Raw genomic sequence first — 17917 nt, forward strand, 5'->3', positions numbered from 1 at the left:
TCCTGGGTATATATCCGAAGAAAATGAAGACACTAATTCAAAGAGATATTATACATGCACCCCAATGTTCTTAGCAGGATTATTTACGATAGCCAAGATATGGAAGCAACCTAAGTGTCCATCAACAGATGAATGGGAAGCACGCAGGAACCGGAAGTTAGTGGAGGAAGATGGGCGCGGGCGCCTACTGCTTTAACGTGGAAGATGAACGTCCCTAGTATCCTCTTGGCGGGAGGGAGGTGGAGATGTTTTCCAGTTCCATTAGGGTCCTCCTTATTCCAGGACCTACATAATTCCTGCTGTCGGAAAAAATCCACTGCACCAAAGAAAATTATTCCCCATGTTGATTTTTCTGATGAAAACGCAAAGGAGTCTGGAAAGGCACTTGACAAGCTCTTCTCTTCAGAACAGCAGGCTTCCATCTTGCATGTGTTGAATACAGCGTCTAATAAAGAACTTGAAGCTTTCTGGGAAAAGGTCCCTCAGTATTGTAGAGCACAGAGAAAAGTTTGGGCCATTTCAGAATTTGGAGAGTTTAATGAATGTGCCCTTGTTCCAGTATAAAACCACCATTCAAGTTTGTAACTCCATTCTTAATCCAGAGACTGGAGGGAAAAAAAGGAAGTTACAGGAAAATCGGCTCTTGAGAAAGCTCATCAAACCAGAAATAGGAAGAGAGAGACTTAAGGCAATTAATAGTATTGTATCCATTGTTTCTGGTACTCGAAGAATTGCCTGGGCTCACCTTGATCGTAAATTGGCAGTGCTGGACTGGCAGCAAACTGAATACTGCCGATTGATGAAAGGAACATACCTATCATCTGTCTATTTAGAAGAGGTTTCTTCAGTTATTTCAAAGATGCCTAAAGCCGACTTCTATGTCCTGGAGAAAACAGGACCTTCATTTCAGAACTCATCTCTGTTTCCTATACTATTACATTTTCATATCATGGAAGCCATGCTGTATGCCTTGCTGAATACAACTTTTACCCAGGATGGCCATCATCAGGTGCTGAGCATGAACCGAAATGCAGTGGGGAAGCACTTTGAACTGATGACTGGTGACACGCGGACTAGTGGAAAAGAGGTAGTGAAGCAGCTCCTCTGTACTGAAAGAAGAGCCTCGGGTATTCTTCCCACCAGATAAGATAGTCCGCTACAGACAGATGTTTTCATCTACTGAACAATACAGGGTAGAAGAGTTATATGATTCATTATTACAAGCTATTGCCTTCTATGAATTGGCAGTTTTTAATACTGAATCTTAAAATTCTGAGGTTGGTATGTTACATGTTCTTAATATCATATTAATTTATATTTATTAGGTCTGAAGTTTTAAAACCAACTGTTTCGAACATCCGTGTTAATGGAGAAGAAAACATAAGTTTGAGTGTATTTAGATGTTTCAAGTCAGACTTTTGGCTACTGAATGGTTTACACAATAATAAACCAAGGCTAAATCAATAAATGAGATTCTGTGCCTTTTGGGTTTAAGCATTAAAAAATAAGATGTTCCCTAAACATCCAAAACAAGAAACAAAGTTATCTTCCTTGAAAGGCAAATGCCATCTATACTAAAGGATTTGCATTATTATCATACTGTTAAAATAGGGAATAATGAATTTTCTGGATGGTGCTCATCATGGGAGTAAAGCTAAATATAACTGACAAAAAAAACAGATGAATGGGTAAAGAATGTATATTTATATAAATACACACTGGAATTCTACTCAGCCATTAAAAAGAACAAAATTTTGCCATTTACAACAGGGATAGACTTGGAGGGTTTTATGCTAAGTGAAATAAGTCAGAGAAAGACAAATACTGTATGAAGTCACTTATATGTGGAACCTAAAAAATAAACTAGTGAATATAATAAAAAAGAAACAGACAACACATGAATGTATATAACAAAACAGAAACTGACTCACATATATAGAGAACAAACTAATGGTTACCAGTGGGGAGAGGGAAAGGGAAGGGGCAAGTTAAGGGTAGGGAATTAAGAGGTACCAACTACTATGTATAAAACAGATAAGCTACAAGGATATATTGTATAGCACAGGGAATATAGCCAATATTTTATAATAACTATAAATGGAGTATAGCCTTTAAAAATTGTGAATCACTGTTATACACCTGAAACTTATATAATGTAAATCAACTATATCTCAATAAAAAAAGAATGAATAATAAAGAAAAATAAATAAATAAATGACTTGGCTAAGATCACACAGTCAGTAGAAATGCAAAGATGAGAACTCAGAGTTTTTTTAGCCCCAAGTCTTGTGTTCTTTATGTTACACCATAATTTGATACTTCTCCTTCTGAAATCGTTATTTTTTTTTAGTTATGGTAACATATACATAACATGAAATTTACCATTCTAATCCTTTTAAGTGTACAGCTCAGTGTCATTGAGTACATTCACATTGTGCAACCATCACCACCATCCTCTCCAGGACTCTTCATATTATAAGACTGAAACTGTATCCCCCAGCCCCTGGCAACCACCATTTTACTTCCTGTCTATGAGTTTGACAACTCTAGGTACCTCATGCAAGTGGAATCATACAGTACTTGTCCTTTTGTGACTGGGTTATTTAACTTGGCATGTCTTCAAGGTTTGTCCATGTTGTAAGATGTGTTCTTCTCAGATTTTAAAAACATTTGTGCTCATGACATTCACCTATGCTCTCATGTATCCTATTTCCCTTCCTGGTTTATAAACTCCTTGAGAGCTGTGATCCTGTACTTACTCTTGGTATGGCCACACTCACAGTGCCTAGTTTATAATAATATTCAACAAGCTCTCTTGAGTGGATAGATACAGGCCACTCTAAAGCAGAAAATGATCCCCTCTTATACTTGTACATTCCACTTTCACTCTGACTCTCAGGTATTGGAGACAAGGAGATGGATGAGCATAATTGTTCTCTCTATCATTGCAGTGGGAGTCAGACATAGCTTAAGATGTTTCTCCAGGTTGGAAGTATGGCAGGCATGTGAATTTTAGGCATGTAGCTCCCTGCTCACTGTAAAAAAAAAAAAAAACATACATGCAATATTCTTTAAAGAAAAGAAAAGATCTTGTCTTTTAGTAATATGAGGTGAGGGAGAGTCTGGTCATTTTTTTTTTCCTCCTCTGAGAAAAATGAAAGTGACTAGTCACATGGTAAGAATGAACTTCTCAGATGATTGGTCATTAATCTTTGGTGTCATCTGAGTATACTGGAGATGTATTTGCCTTGTCATGCTATTTGATTATTAAATAGTTCAAATAAACATTAAAGAATAAAAAAGGAGAAATGGAACAAGAAACATTTGGGGTCCAGGTTTAGCTCAGCCACCCACTAGTGACTGTCAGAAGGTAAAGACTTTCAAGACCCTTCTCACAAGTATGCCAGGCTTCCACCTCTATGAAGCAGCAGAGCTTCAAGGGCAAACCTGGCTTCAGAGTCCAATGGGGAATGTGGCCAGGTCAGGGGCAGCCCCAGGAAGCCCACAGGTCTTCATTGCCTCATCTGGCAGGAGCTGCTGCTGGACCACATGCCACCAGTCCCACTCCTGAAGCAGAATGTTGAAGGAGTGTGTCTGAAAAGCAGAAGGTACCTACTTCCAGAAAGAAAAGCTATGCTTCAACCAGCCTAAGTCTACTTCAAACAAGGGCATCCAGAAGAGATACAACCTGAGGGATTCACTCAAGTGTTTTCGAGCCAGGACCTCTAGCACACTTTGGAGAGTGGTTGGTATGAAGTAACTGGATGCAACCTGAAAAGTAAAGCAGTTGAAGATACTAAATGATTTCCCTTTGTATGTCAGCGAAAACAACATTAGCACATTTTTTGAACGTGCAAGCTCTGTGGAAATAGGCAACACACAGGATTTCAAAGGATCTCCCTGACTAAAGGGAAATCAGCAGGCTTTTATTTTAGTAACCTACCAGTAACCTTCATCTACTTGCGATTGTTACATAGTATAAAATATTTCTCAGAGTGAAGTTGGTTACATTGTTAATTTTCACATCAAAACAAGAAATATAGAAAAGATGTTAACTATTCAGAGTGCTCATAGAACTTGGTAACACCACAGGTTTTTAAATTGAGGAACGTTGCCAAAAATACGAGTTGGCTACACTTTTGGTTGCCTGCCCAAAAGCCAATCCTCTCTCACTTTTCTCTTCTGTCAGGGTCTGCTTCCCGCAACAGAGGCTAAAAATGCCAGGTACTCTCTCTCCCACTCTCACTGCAGGTAGGGCTGGCCATATGGCCCAGGTCTGGTCAATGAGCATTTCAGCAGCACTCTCTCTAAAGGTTTCTAAAAAGATTTTCCATACTGATGAAAGCAAGATATTTATTCAAGGAGAACTTTCTTTCCCACTTCTTCCTTCCTGTCATTTCATAGGCTGTGGAGGCCATACTGCAGCCATTAAGCAATAGACAAAAGTGAACGTGCTGAGGATGGCAACGAAAAAGGATGGAAAGAGTCTGGGCCACTGATGACACTGTTTAGCCTCGGACAACCATCTACCTCTAAACTTCTTGTAGGTAAGACAAAACTTCCTGTTACATATGCCACTTTAAGTTGGATATTGTTATTCCCAGCTGAAAGCATCTTAACTGATCCAAGGAGATTTTAAATACAGTCCAGGAGGAAACTATTTTACACCAAATATTTACTAATTTTCCCTCAGATATTGGGAGGGCATATTACTAAATGCAAGTACCTAAGAAAATCTTTATAACATTAAGATAAATGGACGCTCCCAAGATAGAGCCCTGAAGATTGCCCTAGAATGTCTCAGGTATTGTAGCGTCAGAAGAGTTGTTCGTAACATATGAGGGAAGACATACTACAACAGTGAAAATATGTATTAGGAAAATTTTTGGCCACATTTATTGGCACAATTATTAGAATACAATCCAAAATTAACTGGTTTAAATTTTAAGGGCAAAGGTAAGACTGCCAATCTTAATTAGTCAGGTGTTTTCTTATGGATTCAAATCTGTCATTTATTCTGATTGTAATGAGGTTTTTAAATTGTCCAGTTTGAAATGCCACATAAATCATCCAGATTGAAAGTAGAATTAATAAATAAAACAGCTTAGAAGTTTTTTCTGTAATATCTTAGAAAACCTAGATATCTGACCTTGTATTTTTCTTAATAAAACAGGAAAAGCCATTGACTGATAAAGTATTGTCGGTCACAGGTAATTACGTAACGAACAAATCCATTGTTTTTATCGAGTTTGCTAGAAAACTATCTTCATTAACATTTAGATTTACTGTAATTTATATGGAACCCACACATTTGATTTGCAGATTTGGGACACTTTATATTTAGCAATTGATGTCCATTTTCCTCTTCCATTTATTTTGCTAAGATAAGACATATATTTTTCTCAAAATGAATCAAATCAAGTTGAATAAATGAAATTAGTATAAAAATATCTGTTAAAGGATGTTAGTGTCCAAGCTCTCCATTTTTGCCATCTGTTACTCATCTGGACATAATCAGAGCTTATCAAATACAATTAATATACCATATGTACCACACAAGTGATTCTCAACTGGGATGATTGTGTCCTCCAGGGGATTTGGCAATGTCTGGAGACACTTTTGATTGTCACAACTGGGGAATTAGCAGGGTGCCTGTGGCATCTAGTGGGTAGAGGCCAGGGATGCAGCTAAATATCCCACAATGCACAAAACAGCCCCCCCAAAACAAAGAATGATCTCCAAAGTATCAATAGTTCCAGGGTTGAGAAACTTTGGTCTACACCAAGCACCCTGATGTTTAAAATACAGCACAAACTGGTTCTGAAACCTAGTCCACCTAAAACTGAGTTCCTCTGCCGAGTTTATGATTAACTTTTCTACCCAAAACTTTATTCCCTTTCTTGTCCGACACCTGTTCACCTCAAGATTGAGGAGTATCGAAGAACAGGGGATTAAAACCAAGCAGGACCCTGCAAGGCCCTGCCAGGTACAAAGCCTTTCTGTGTCCCCTCTTTCTTCTTTGTACGAAAAAGGCTTCAGCCTCCTAGACCTTCTGAGTTCCGAAGGGTAGATTCAAACTAACTAGGGAAGTGAGGGAATGCAGAAACAAAGGAAAAGGAAGAAACAAACTCGGACTTTTTCATTTACTTTGGCCTCACTGTACATTGGGCACATGAACTTGGGTTCGACAACAGTTCTTTGTTCACTAGAATTCCTATAGAGGAAAGAATAGATTATTATCATTTTAAAATCATCTCAACATTTTCTCAGGGGAAGGCTGGGTTCTTACAAACTGTAAAACATTAGGTTAACATCCAGCTTGTATGTATTGTGTGTTTTGTATGAGAAACTCCTTTTGATGTTATATTTTCTTTCATGCAAAGACAAAACTGATAAAAAAGAAACAAGCCCAAAATGGAGTCATTTGCCTCCACAACAGCAAACCAAGACTTACTTGCAGTTTCAACCTCTCCCAGGAATGTGACCTTTAAGCAGACAATCTGAAATTTCTTGATCAACACTAGTGAGGTCATCTGCATGACACAGACCCCTGCTGTTCCCTTCCCCAAAAAACGTATGGTCTTGCCTGAAACAATCCTTTCTTTTCTTTTGCTAATACCTTCTTGCTCCACCCTCCTTCTGCCTATAAAAACCTTGCATTTTGTACAAAGCTTCACAATACCCTTCTGTTTACTAGATGGAATGCTACCTGAGGGCACACAGTCCAAGTGGCTGCAGTGGCTGATGGCTGGATGGCCTCAACATTTTTTGTTTACTGATAAGGCAGGCGACATTCTTTGTCCACAACCTGGATCAATATTTCTGGGGAAGTTGAAATTCAGTTATGTAAGATCACTGAACAAGCCATGTAGCTTAAAATGGGGTCCTTCAATGGGGTCTTTCTTTGGTTTGGGTCTTGAGAATGTGGGTAAAAAATGTTGTCCGCCATCTCAGCAAACAAAGGATGTTGCGGCCATCAAGCCATCAGCCACTGCCACCACCCCTGAAGGTGAGCCTGGGGGAACTCAGGATGGAGACCAACAGGATGCCTGCTGCCAAGCCCTCAGCCACTGCAGCCACCCCCAACAGTGTACCCTGAGGGGACTCAGGACGGGAAAGCACAGGATACTGGCCCCAGATAGCTGAGGCGCATAGCAAAGGAAGGATTTCAGTGAGCCCAGACTCTTGCATCTTCCCATATGTAGAAAAGCTCTAAATTCATTAACTTGGAATGTGTGGTTTTCTTTAACTAACAGTCATCTTTTAATGTCCTGACTACCTGGTTTTTGTCACAAAACTCCTATATCTCCTGGCTCCCCCTTACGTCTTCGGAGCAGTCCGTCAGAGCTATCTAAGAGGCTACCTCTAGGGCTTGAAGTCCTCAGAAAGTCCACCAAATAAAACATAAGTCTCAGCTTTTAGCTTGTGCATTTTTTTTTCAGTCAATAGGGACTCCAAAGTGTAGGAAATTATCCTGCTTATAGTTATCATAATGTTTTCCCTAGCATTGTATCCTCTCAAAAGCTTTAAATGCATGTTCACAGCCACTAACCACCAGGCAAATGATCTCCCTAAGACAGGACTGTCAAAAAGGGAATGAAGAGAATGACAGATTTAAGGATTATGAACCTGGAACCGTGACCTGTGACTGTCATGGGGATTAAACAAAAAGTCATGACCTATGGATACCACACCAAGGATCAACAAAGCTGTGGGAACTACAGAGCAGTAGCTGAGAGTGGTGCTAATGCCTTAAATTTTTATCACATCTCTCCATTAGGGTGAGTTTGATCAGAAGGGAATTGTTAAAAAGAAATAACAAGCCCAGAATGGAATCATTTGCCCCCAGAGATAACAGCAAACCAAGACTTACTTGCAGTTTCAACCACTTCCAGGAATGTGACCTTTAAGTAGACAATCTGAAATTTCTTGAGCAACACTAGTGAGGTAGGTAATCTGCACGATAAAGACCCCTGCTGTTCCCTTCCCCCCCCCAAAAGAAGATGACCTGGCCTGAAACAATCCTTTCTTTGCTTCTGCCAATGCCTTCTTGCCCCACCCGCCTCTACCTATAAAAAACCTTCCATTTTGTACAACCCTTCACAATACCCTTCTGTTTACTAGATGGGATGCTGCCAGATTCATGAATCATTGAGCACAGTCAATTAGATCTTCAAATTTACTCAGTTGAATTTTGTTTTTTAACAGAACTTAGATGAAGCCTTTCTTCCTGGAACCCCCTCTCTAAAAATATTGTTTTTTATCTAGTCTTTCCGGAGGTGAACCTGAACTTGACCAGCATGGCAAAGGGTCCTCCCCAAGGTATGGACTATAGATATGAATTCCATGTAAATTATATGGCTATAAGAAAGTCACTTAAAAAAAAGAAAGTCACTTAAAAAACTCTTGTGCCTCAGTATTTCCCTATCCATAGAATAGGTACCTACTTTACTCTTAGAGATAATGTAAGAGCATTTCAATTGAAAAGAAAGTTACCATCCAAATCTAAGATCCGAAATAAGAGAGAAGGTAAAGAACATGTTAAACTTCCTGGTGTTTATGATTTAAATGTCTTTATTTATTTTTAATATTTATTTATTTGGTTGTACTGGGTCTTAGTTGTGGCAGGCGGGCTCCCTAGTTGTGGCTTGCAGGCTCCCTACTTGTGGCATGAGAACTCTTAGTTGTGGCATGCATGTGGGATCTAGTTCCCGGATCAGGAGCACGGAGTCTTAACCACTGCACCACCAGGGAAGTCCCTAAATGTCTTTTTTTTTGAATTGAGAGTTGGCAACCCTTTTTTATGTCTTTGAAAGTCTGACCTGGAACACAGAAAAGGAAATCTGTTTTCTTTTTGAAGATCTCTAAGGAAGATTGTCCTACAGTCTATCAGGCTGTTCTAACATCTAGCCTATAATTTATCATGGTAAGACATGACACATTACAATGTAGATTGATATAAGTAGTTTGGAAAGCAATTTACAATATTTATCAACTAACCTCAAAAATGTTCATGGCCTTGTTAGTGCAAGTTCGTGTGCCCGACACACAGTGAGGCCAAACAAACTGAAACGTCAGAGCTTGGAGCAGAGAAAGGTTTATTGCAGGGCCATACAAGGAGACAGGTGGCTCATGCCCTAAAATGCCCTGAGCTCCTCAAAGAGTTTCAGCAAAGCATTTTTAAAAGCCAGGTGAGGGAATTCCCTGGTGGTCCAAAGGTTAGAACTCTGAGCTCTCACTGCTGAGGGCCTGGGTTCGATCCCTGGTCAGGGAACTAAGATCCCACAAGCCGCACTGCGCAGCCAAATAAAGAAAAAAAGCTGGGGGGGGGGCGTCACAGGTTACGCGATCAGATCGTGCACAGTCCTCTGACTGGCTGATGGGGAGGGAACAGGTGGTGTCACAGGGATTCACATTATCAGTCCTTAGGCTCCAGGAGGCCTGGGCCTATGTGCTCATGGTCATCAAGTAGTTAATGTCTTGCATTTGGTGGGGGGTTTTCACATCTGCAAAACAACTCAGGAAATTTGCATCAACTACTATTATCTAGGTACTTCAGAGAGGAGCTAAAGCAGAGGATATGGGGGAAAGCCTGTGGGAAGGCCCCATAGGGTCCTGCTCGGTTATAGCCTTTCAGGCAATAATTCCTTTTCTGGGAATATATCCTAAGTACACACTAGGCTTTCTACAAAGAGATGTTCCTAAAAATGTGATTTACCCCAGTGAATAAATGGAAACTACCTAATTGCCCAACAACCAAAATAGTGGACTGGATAGATTAAATTGATTAATGACTCAGCATTATATTCCCATAAAGCTATTAAAAATTGTTTTACAGAACACATGTGATAACGTTGGGAGATATTTTCATTAAAAAAGAGAACAGGTACAGCAACATGGATGGACCTAGAGGTTGTCATACTGAGTGAATTAAGTCAGGCACAGAAAGACAAATATCATATAATATTGCTTATATGTGGAATCTTAAAAGAAAAGGGTACAAATGAACTTATTTACAAAACAGAAGTAGAGTCATGGATGTAGAAAACAAACTTACGGTTACCAGGGGATGAGCGGGGGAGGGATAAATTGGAAGGCTGGGATTGACATATACACACAGTACTATATATAAAATATATAACTAATAAGAACCTGCTGAACAGCACAAGGAACTCTTCTCAATACACTGTAATGACCCATATGGGAAAAGAATCTAAAAAAGAGTGGATATATGTGTATGTATAACTGATTCACTTTTGCTGTACCCCTGAAACTAACACAACATTGTAAATCAACTATACTCCAATAAAAATTTAAAAACAAACAAACAAAAAACCAAAGCTGTTAAAAAAAAGAGAGAGAGAGAACAGGATATGAAACTTTGTTCATTGCATGACTATAATAGCATAAGAAAAGAAATTAAGCAAAATCCTATAAAATGGTATAATCAAAGCTGCTTACCCATGGTTAGGACTCCGTGCTTCCACTGCAGGGGGCATGGGTTCGATCCCTGGTCGGGGAAATAAGATTTTGCAATCTGCGTGGCGCAGCCAAAAAAAAAAAAATAGCTGCTTGCCCAGAAATTCCACTTCTAAGAGATGATCCTAGGGAAATGATTGGCTATAATGAAATTAATCACCATGCAAAAAAAGTAGAAACAACTTCAATTTTTTTTAGTAAAAAATTGGAAACAACTCAAATGTCCAACAACCCAAACATAAAGGATTAGTGAAGTCACCTATGGTATAAATATACAATAGAAAAATGAGCAGCCAATAAAATGATGTAGAAACATGTCTATTGACTTGACAACATGTTCACAACATATTAAGTGAAAAAAACGCAGGTTAAAAAAAGTGCATACCTTAAAACATCCCTTAAAAGAATAGGAAGAGATAAAAATGTTTATGTGTATGAATATAAGTCTGTAAGGATCGTCTCCCCAAAGAAGCTTGGTTATCTTTGAGTGGTGGGATTAGAGGGTGATTTTTTGAAAATTTTGCTTATATGTATTTTTCATATTCCTATAGTAAATCTGTAATCACAGTGGTTGTACTTCTGGCACCTGCTACTGGAGTCTGTGGCCGACTTGATCTTGTTAGATACAGGCATTGAAGAAAGTGCACAGATGTGTCAGGTGGAGACCAGAAATCACAAGAGAATAGGCCATGCTCTTCGTGAAATCAAAAAGCAGCAATGCATTTGGTTTTTGTTTTGTTTTTTTAATCTTTGAATTTATTTTATTAAATTTTTATACAGCAAGTTCTTATTAGTTATCCATTTTATACATATTAGTGTATATATGTCAATCCCAATCTCCCAATTCATCACACCACCACCAATGCATTTGTTAATTGTGTATGACAGAAAGGGGATAGAAGAGCATGCAATACATACATAGGTGGCAGCCTTTCAAATTTACTCAAGATTACTCAACTAGGTTAAAAATGCAGCTTAGGGCTTCCCTGGTGGCGCAGTGGTTGAGAGTCCGCCTGCCGATGCAGGGGACACGGGTTCGTGCCCCGGTCCGGGAAGATCCCACATGCCGCAGAGCGGCTGGGCCCGTGAGCCTGTGCTCCGCCACGGGAGAGGCCACGACAGTGAGAGGCCCGCGTACCGGAAAAAAAAAAATGTAGCTTATTTCTCTAAGTCTGCTCTGATTTACCCGACAAGCTCCCTTCCTATAGGTAGAAGAAGCAGGGAGGGAGGAATAAGATCAAGTCCAATTTGTTAACCTCAATTCAATCCCATAATTTATAATGCCTTTGTAGGTAAACAGTCTCTACTTGGATGACCCAGTTAAGTGCTCAACCGGTAAGAGTTCCGCCCCTCCCTCTGCTCCTCTCATAGAAGGCATCCGGGTGTGTGAGGGAGGGATGTGGTTTCCTTGACCTCAAAATAGCAAAGGGCAGATGTTAATCCTGCCAAAGAAAAGTAGGATCCAGACCCCGCGCCTCTTCCTGTCCTCTGCTTGCCCAGCAACCCAGCTAACATACCTCCTGCCCTAGTACTTCAACCTGGAACAAGGAGATCAGGACAATTGTTCCCTGTGATCTCCCTCCCAGGCTCCTCTCCCCCCTTGTTTTTCCCCTACAAGTGAGTCCAGAAGGATTGGGGGGATGCTTTTCCCCTCTCTTCTTTACTGCCTGGGGTGGGGGGGCCTTCCTTCTATTCTGCACACACAGCCTATGCATTAAAAAGGAAGCTTTGTTATTTAGAAATCCCTTTCTTCAAAAAGCCTGGGTTTTATGTACATTGTCTTACTAAAAAGAGGTCAAGAAAATCAGCTTTGAAATTCAAAGCTGATGAATGGCCTCTCTGTTCTGGGCAGCACCTGTCTGTCCTTTCTTTCCTGGGACAATAAGCTTGATGACTGTCAGAAGGCTACTAAGGAATAGGATTTAAAGGGGGGAATCAAAATGCATTGGTTTAATTCTTATAAAATGTGTTCCCTAGAGAGGTGAGATTAGATGAACTAAAGTGATGAGATTCATTTTCTTGGATGTCTTGTGAAATCCATCTCTTATCTTCATAGAGACAAAGTGTAATTAAAAAAAAATTTTTTAAGGTATTTAAAAAACATAAACAAAACTGATGAAAATATGGCGTGAATACTTGTCACAGGTTTTAGACATCAATGGGGGAGCCAGCAGGATGGTAAATCTGGTACAAAAGAGAATTCAGGAGAGAGATTTATATGTTCAAAAAGGAAAAGAATGCTGAAATAACTTTGCTAAATTAGAAGCAAAACAGGGCAATAAAACCATAATCTTTGGGGCTATCACTTCTGCACAGAAATCTTTTGCATCTCTACTGGACAAAAATCTACAAGTTAACTGTCTGAGCCTTAATCAAGCCACAGGGCATTCCCATGGATAACTGAATCCTTGGGTGGGCCTGTTAGATAAAGGCCCTTAAATAAAGCTTCAGTCCCACATTGAAAGGACAAGCAGTCATCTTTTTGCCTTGTTTCCAAATGTTAGGTAATTTTTTCTTAACATGGTCAAACACTACATACACCCCATCCACCTTAACAGACACGAACCCAGTCTGGTGACAGCTGCTGGAACAAAGAGCCATGAATGAATTTATAAAGAGCCTACAGAAATAAAAGGTAGACATTTAAAGCAAGTCTGGGTTTCTGCTTTAGAGACACAAATGAATAGGTATCTTTAAAAACATAGAATTGTGATGTTGCTCCAAACTTACAGTTTTACAAATATTTTATTACTCACAAATTACCCTTTCTGTTTTTAGATTCCTATCTAGATAGATTTAATTAGGCCTAAATGATTCCATTAAAAGCAGATTAATCTGGTTAAATGAAACCATAAGGGCATGTGATAATTTTCAGTCATCTTGCATTATGTAGGTCACCACAGCCCATGAAATGTATGCTAGTCTATTAGGTTACTGAAGTGACAAACATTATTTCATGGATAAGGCATATTCAGAGTTGGCTTAACTTTAAGGAATTTAGCCCAGTTCACATTTAACCCACTCTCCAACTGATAGTAGTTTCCAAAACAGTTCTGATTTTTAAAAAGCTCATAACAGCTCATTTGTAATACCATCCTCCTTATTCAGATGGTTTTTGAGGTATCCTCTTGGTTAAAGAGAAATAAAAGAAAACGAATATTATAAAAGAACAAAGCCTGCTCTGAGTAGCAGTTTCCCCATGGAATTTCATTTTCTGAGAGTAAGATCATCTGATTAAAAAGCTCAAATTCTCTGAAACTTTCTATTGAAGTCTATGTCATGTAACATGAGCACATTTCCATAGTAAGGTTATTCAGTTGTGGAAAATACAAGAACTCACATAAACATTTTCCTTTAAAAGTTGAAGAAATCTAAGACACCGCATGTTGGTGCAGAAATGAGAAATCTAAAAGTGTTGCTCACTGACTGTTTGGCTGTGTTTTTTTATTTTTGTTTGTTTGTTTTCCTGCAAGAAAGCAAAAACAAGCATTTGGGAAAGCATTGTAACCCAGAAGTATGACCAAAACTAAGAAATTTAAGTAACTGTCACAGAAACATGGGAACATAGATTCTGCTGGCTAACCCAAACAGATAATCAATCATGTTCCTGACAGTGTGGAATGCAGATTAGCCTGCTATTTGCAGAGACTTTAGCATTCAGGCTGAGAGCTTTCTTGAATACTGGAGCCTGGAGTGGTTTGAGAAATTCTAAGTCAGTGATTCCAAAATCTACAGATTTCTTGGACCAGTAAACTTTCAAAATAATATTGAAAGCTAACATGGTGTTAACTTCTTATTTTGCCAAATAATAATACTGGGGGAAAAAAACTTACTATTTATCATTGCCATCATTTCATAAAAGATGGGGCTTCACAGACTTTTTTTTTTTTCACAGACTATTTTTTTGAGGCTAGTTCTTAATTGGATTTACCAGTGGATTTGGGGTCAAGATATCTTTAGGTAAATTCTTTCTCATACCTTTCATTAGTGACTTAAGAGTCACATTGAAGTACCTGTCATCCATGAATGATCAAAATGAATCCTACTCAAAATGATCAAAATGAGACAGGTGAATGTGACAGGATTAGACTTTAGCTCCAGATAGAGGCTGGGTTCTTGAGAATTTTTCTTTAGGATCCTCTTGTCTTAAGGCGGATTTTTTCAAAAGGTGAGTAGAAAGGAGATTTGAACATTGACCAAATTCTGACTGGGACATGTATTCAGCTTTCTTCTGCCTTACCTGACATTCATTCATTCATTCATTTAAGAAATGGGAAATTTTATTCGAGCCAAATTTGTTTGAGGATTATAACCTAGGAAGAGCATCTCAGAAAGCTCTGAGAACTATTCTCCCTAACTGACCTTTAAACAAGAATCAAATCAATTCATTGAATGCCTATTAGAGTGTTGGGCTAAGCTCTGGGGCAAAATTTCTTAAACTTACGTCTTCATAATTATAGTCTGAGAACCTATCAAAAGAGCAGATATCTAGGTTTTAGTGTCATAGGTTCTGAATGACATCAGAGATGGCAGCGTTGGAATCTCAGTTTTTAACAAACGTAATGTAATTCTGATGCACATAGTCCATGGACCCCCATCTTGAGAAACATTGTTCTAGGAGCTGTAGAGAAGCAACACATCCAGTTTCAGTAATGGCACACTAGCTAATTCAGATCAACCTTCTTGCTGAACATAATTTATTAAACATATTTTTTTAAACATCAGAAAGCTAAGAAAATACTGATAAATTACTGGGATGAGATCCAGAAGAGAATAGAAATTCAGAGGGATGAGGCTGCCTAATTTTAAACTTCTTTCCCTTAGGGTCATGAACTGATTTTGAAGAGATAATTGAGAGGGTGAGCTGTCTTTGTAACAATCTCATGGGACTAGGGGGACAAAAGTTGGATCAGGACCTGCCAAGGTGGAGATCTGGTAAAACGTTCCCCATCATACACACACACCCCTAGAAGTAAGGGTGAATCGGAAGTGGCTTGCTTAAAGAATCTCAAATCTTGAATTAAGGCAAACCGGAAAAAGCAAATGAACATCCTCTCTAGAGGAAGATACATCAACCTGGGTATCAAATTATTTCTACAACTAATTTGTACACAATCAAAGATAACTAAGCCTTAATAGGAGACAGAAAACCATGAGCAAGAACCACTAGGAAAAATAAACAACAAAACAGACACAAAGGGATTCCACTGGGTAAATCGAAATGAACATTGACTATGTGGAACAATTATTATAATGTCCTGTGGGGATAGATAGATGGATAGATATTTAAAATGCATGACAATAATACCATAAAGGTTTGGGAGGGGGTTAAGTGGAGGTAAATGTTCTAAATTTCTTACATTTAGAGGAGAGGAAAGATACCAATTAACATTAGATAAATAAAGGTACATGCTGCAATTCTAGGATAACTACCAAAAGAATAGAAGAAGAGTACATGATTTCTAAACTAAAAGAGATTTTTTTAAATGAATGATAAAAATGATTAATCCAAAAGAAGGCAAGGGAAAAATGAAAAAGGAACACAGAGCAGATGGGAAAAAAGACGTATGTAATAAGACAGTAGATTTAAACAAAAATATATCAGTAATTACATTGAATATAAGTGAACTCAACTTTCTTTTTTTTTTTTACATATATCTATTCATTTTCAGATTCCTTTCCCATATCGGTTATTACAGAGTATTGAGTAGAGTTCCCTGTGCTATACAGCAGGTCCTTGTTGATTATGTATCTTATGTATAGTAATGTGTATATGTTAATCCCAACCCCCTAATTTATCCCTCCCCCCACCTTTCCCCCTTGTTAGTCATAATTTTGTTTTCTAAGTTTGTGAGTCTGATTCTGTTTTGTAAATAAGTTCATTTGTATCATTTTTTTTTAGATTCCACATATAAGTGATATCATATGATATTTGTCTTTGTCTGATTTATTCAATTTTCCAGTGAAAAAACAAAGATTGTGAGATGGAAAACAAACAAACAAAACCCAACTATCTGTTGTTTAAAGAGATACATTTAAAACATAAGAGTGGGACTTCCCTGGTAGTCCAGTGGTTAAGAATCCGCCTTCCAATGCAGGGGATGCAGGTTCGATCCCTGGTTGGGGAACTAAGAGAGCCTCTACTAGAGAGCCCATGCACTGCAACTACTGAGCCTGCATGCTCTGGAGCCTGCGCACCACAAGGAAGAGCCCGCTATGCTGCAATGAAGATCCCACGTGCTGCAACTAAGACCTGACACAGCCAAATAAATAAATAAATACATGAGAATTTTAAAAGATAGAAAGAAAAGAAATGACATTTACCCCACAATTGTTAACTAAAAGAAAGCTGATATAGCTATATTAATCTCTCTACATCCCACTTCAGGTATGATCATGGAGAATAGTGGACAAAGACAAAGTCCAGAGAGGGCCAGGTACAGAGCATTCCTCCCAGAGAGCAGATCCAAGTCCTGATACGAGAACTTCCTTCACTCGGGAGGAGGGAATCTGCACTTCTTGTCCAACATGGTTCATTTTTGCTATGCACCAGTGACTGCTAAGTGCTTTCCTTTCTTCTCTTTTCCAAATGGGAGTTTTCACTGTAGATATCCTGTTTCTGCTTCACATTACATACTGAAAGTTGAGTAGTGGTGGGGGAGTAACGTTCTGTTATTATACAGATTGCTGGAGCTAGACTTGATGGAGAGGATTACCCATTACGCAGAGATATTAGACTTTATTTTGTACTCAGTAAATGGATCGTACTGTAGATTATCTCCCGAGGGGAGGGATGAATGTAGTTTAGTCTTGGAAATAAGGGTGTTCATGGATATTTAGATAGCCAGGGGTTTAGAAGTGTCACAGTTTGCTAATTGTTCCCGGTGTCCATTTTCCCTTTCTGCACTTCAGTAAAGGAGCCTCTCTGAGTGTGAGCTTACCACACAACTGCCCAGCAAGATGCTACATTTCCAATCTCCCTCAAAGGTAGGTGTGGTCGTGTGACCAAGTTTGGGTCAATGGAATATGAGCAGAAGCAATGTGTATTACCTCCATAAAGATGAAGCTGCTTGCCATGAATTTTTTTCCCCACCAATTAGGAAATGGCGATGACTGGAACAATCGCTTCAGTGCTAAGAGGGATGCTGAGAGTGGCAGAGCTGCCCACCAGCTTAGGTTCCTGTATGTCATGGAACAGAGCTGCCCTGCAGGCCCTGGACTGTTATATAAGAAAGAAACTCCTATCATATATAAGCTATTGCACTTTGAGGTTCCTTTGCTACAGCAACTTTGCCTGTACTCTAACTAATAGAGAGATGTGTTATAGAGTAAGAAAGGTGAATTGGAAAGGTAGGAGTGAGGAGGAAGCAATTGTTTTAAGCCTTAATAGCAAGCTCAGGCGTCAGGATTGGAGGGGCTTGGAAAGGTCTCTCTCCCT

At 39.0% G+C, this 17917-nt stretch overlaps 1 protein-coding gene and 1 long non-coding RNA gene across 2 annotated transcripts; both read left to right on the forward strand.

Moving 5' to 3' along the window:
• Nucleotides 1–204: 204 nt before the first annotated feature.
• LOC307068880 (transcription elongation factor, mitochondrial-like) lies at nucleotides 205–1268 on the forward strand (the record flags this gene model as incomplete). The annotated part of the gene is given in 3 exon segments (XM_079726965.1): nucleotides 205–467; nucleotides 469–1098; nucleotides 1100–1268. Coding segments are annotated over 3 exon segments (1062 nt in total).
• A 3151-nt stretch (nucleotides 1269–4419) lies between these two features.
• LOC307069902 lies at nucleotides 4420–17440 on the forward strand. Its single transcript, XR_013811505.1, has 3 exons — nucleotides 4420–4547; nucleotides 8269–8322; nucleotides 17392–17440. It is a non-coding gene; the product is annotated as an uncharacterized lncRNA (long non-coding RNA).
• Nucleotides 17441–17917: the final 477 nt, after the last annotated feature.

The sequence above is a fragment of the Hyperoodon ampullatus genome (assembly GCF_949752795.1).
Source record: "Hyperoodon ampullatus genome assembly, chromosome: X".
Classification (NCBI taxonomy): Eukaryota; Metazoa; Chordata; class Mammalia; order Artiodactyla; family Ziphiidae; genus Hyperoodon; species Hyperoodon ampullatus.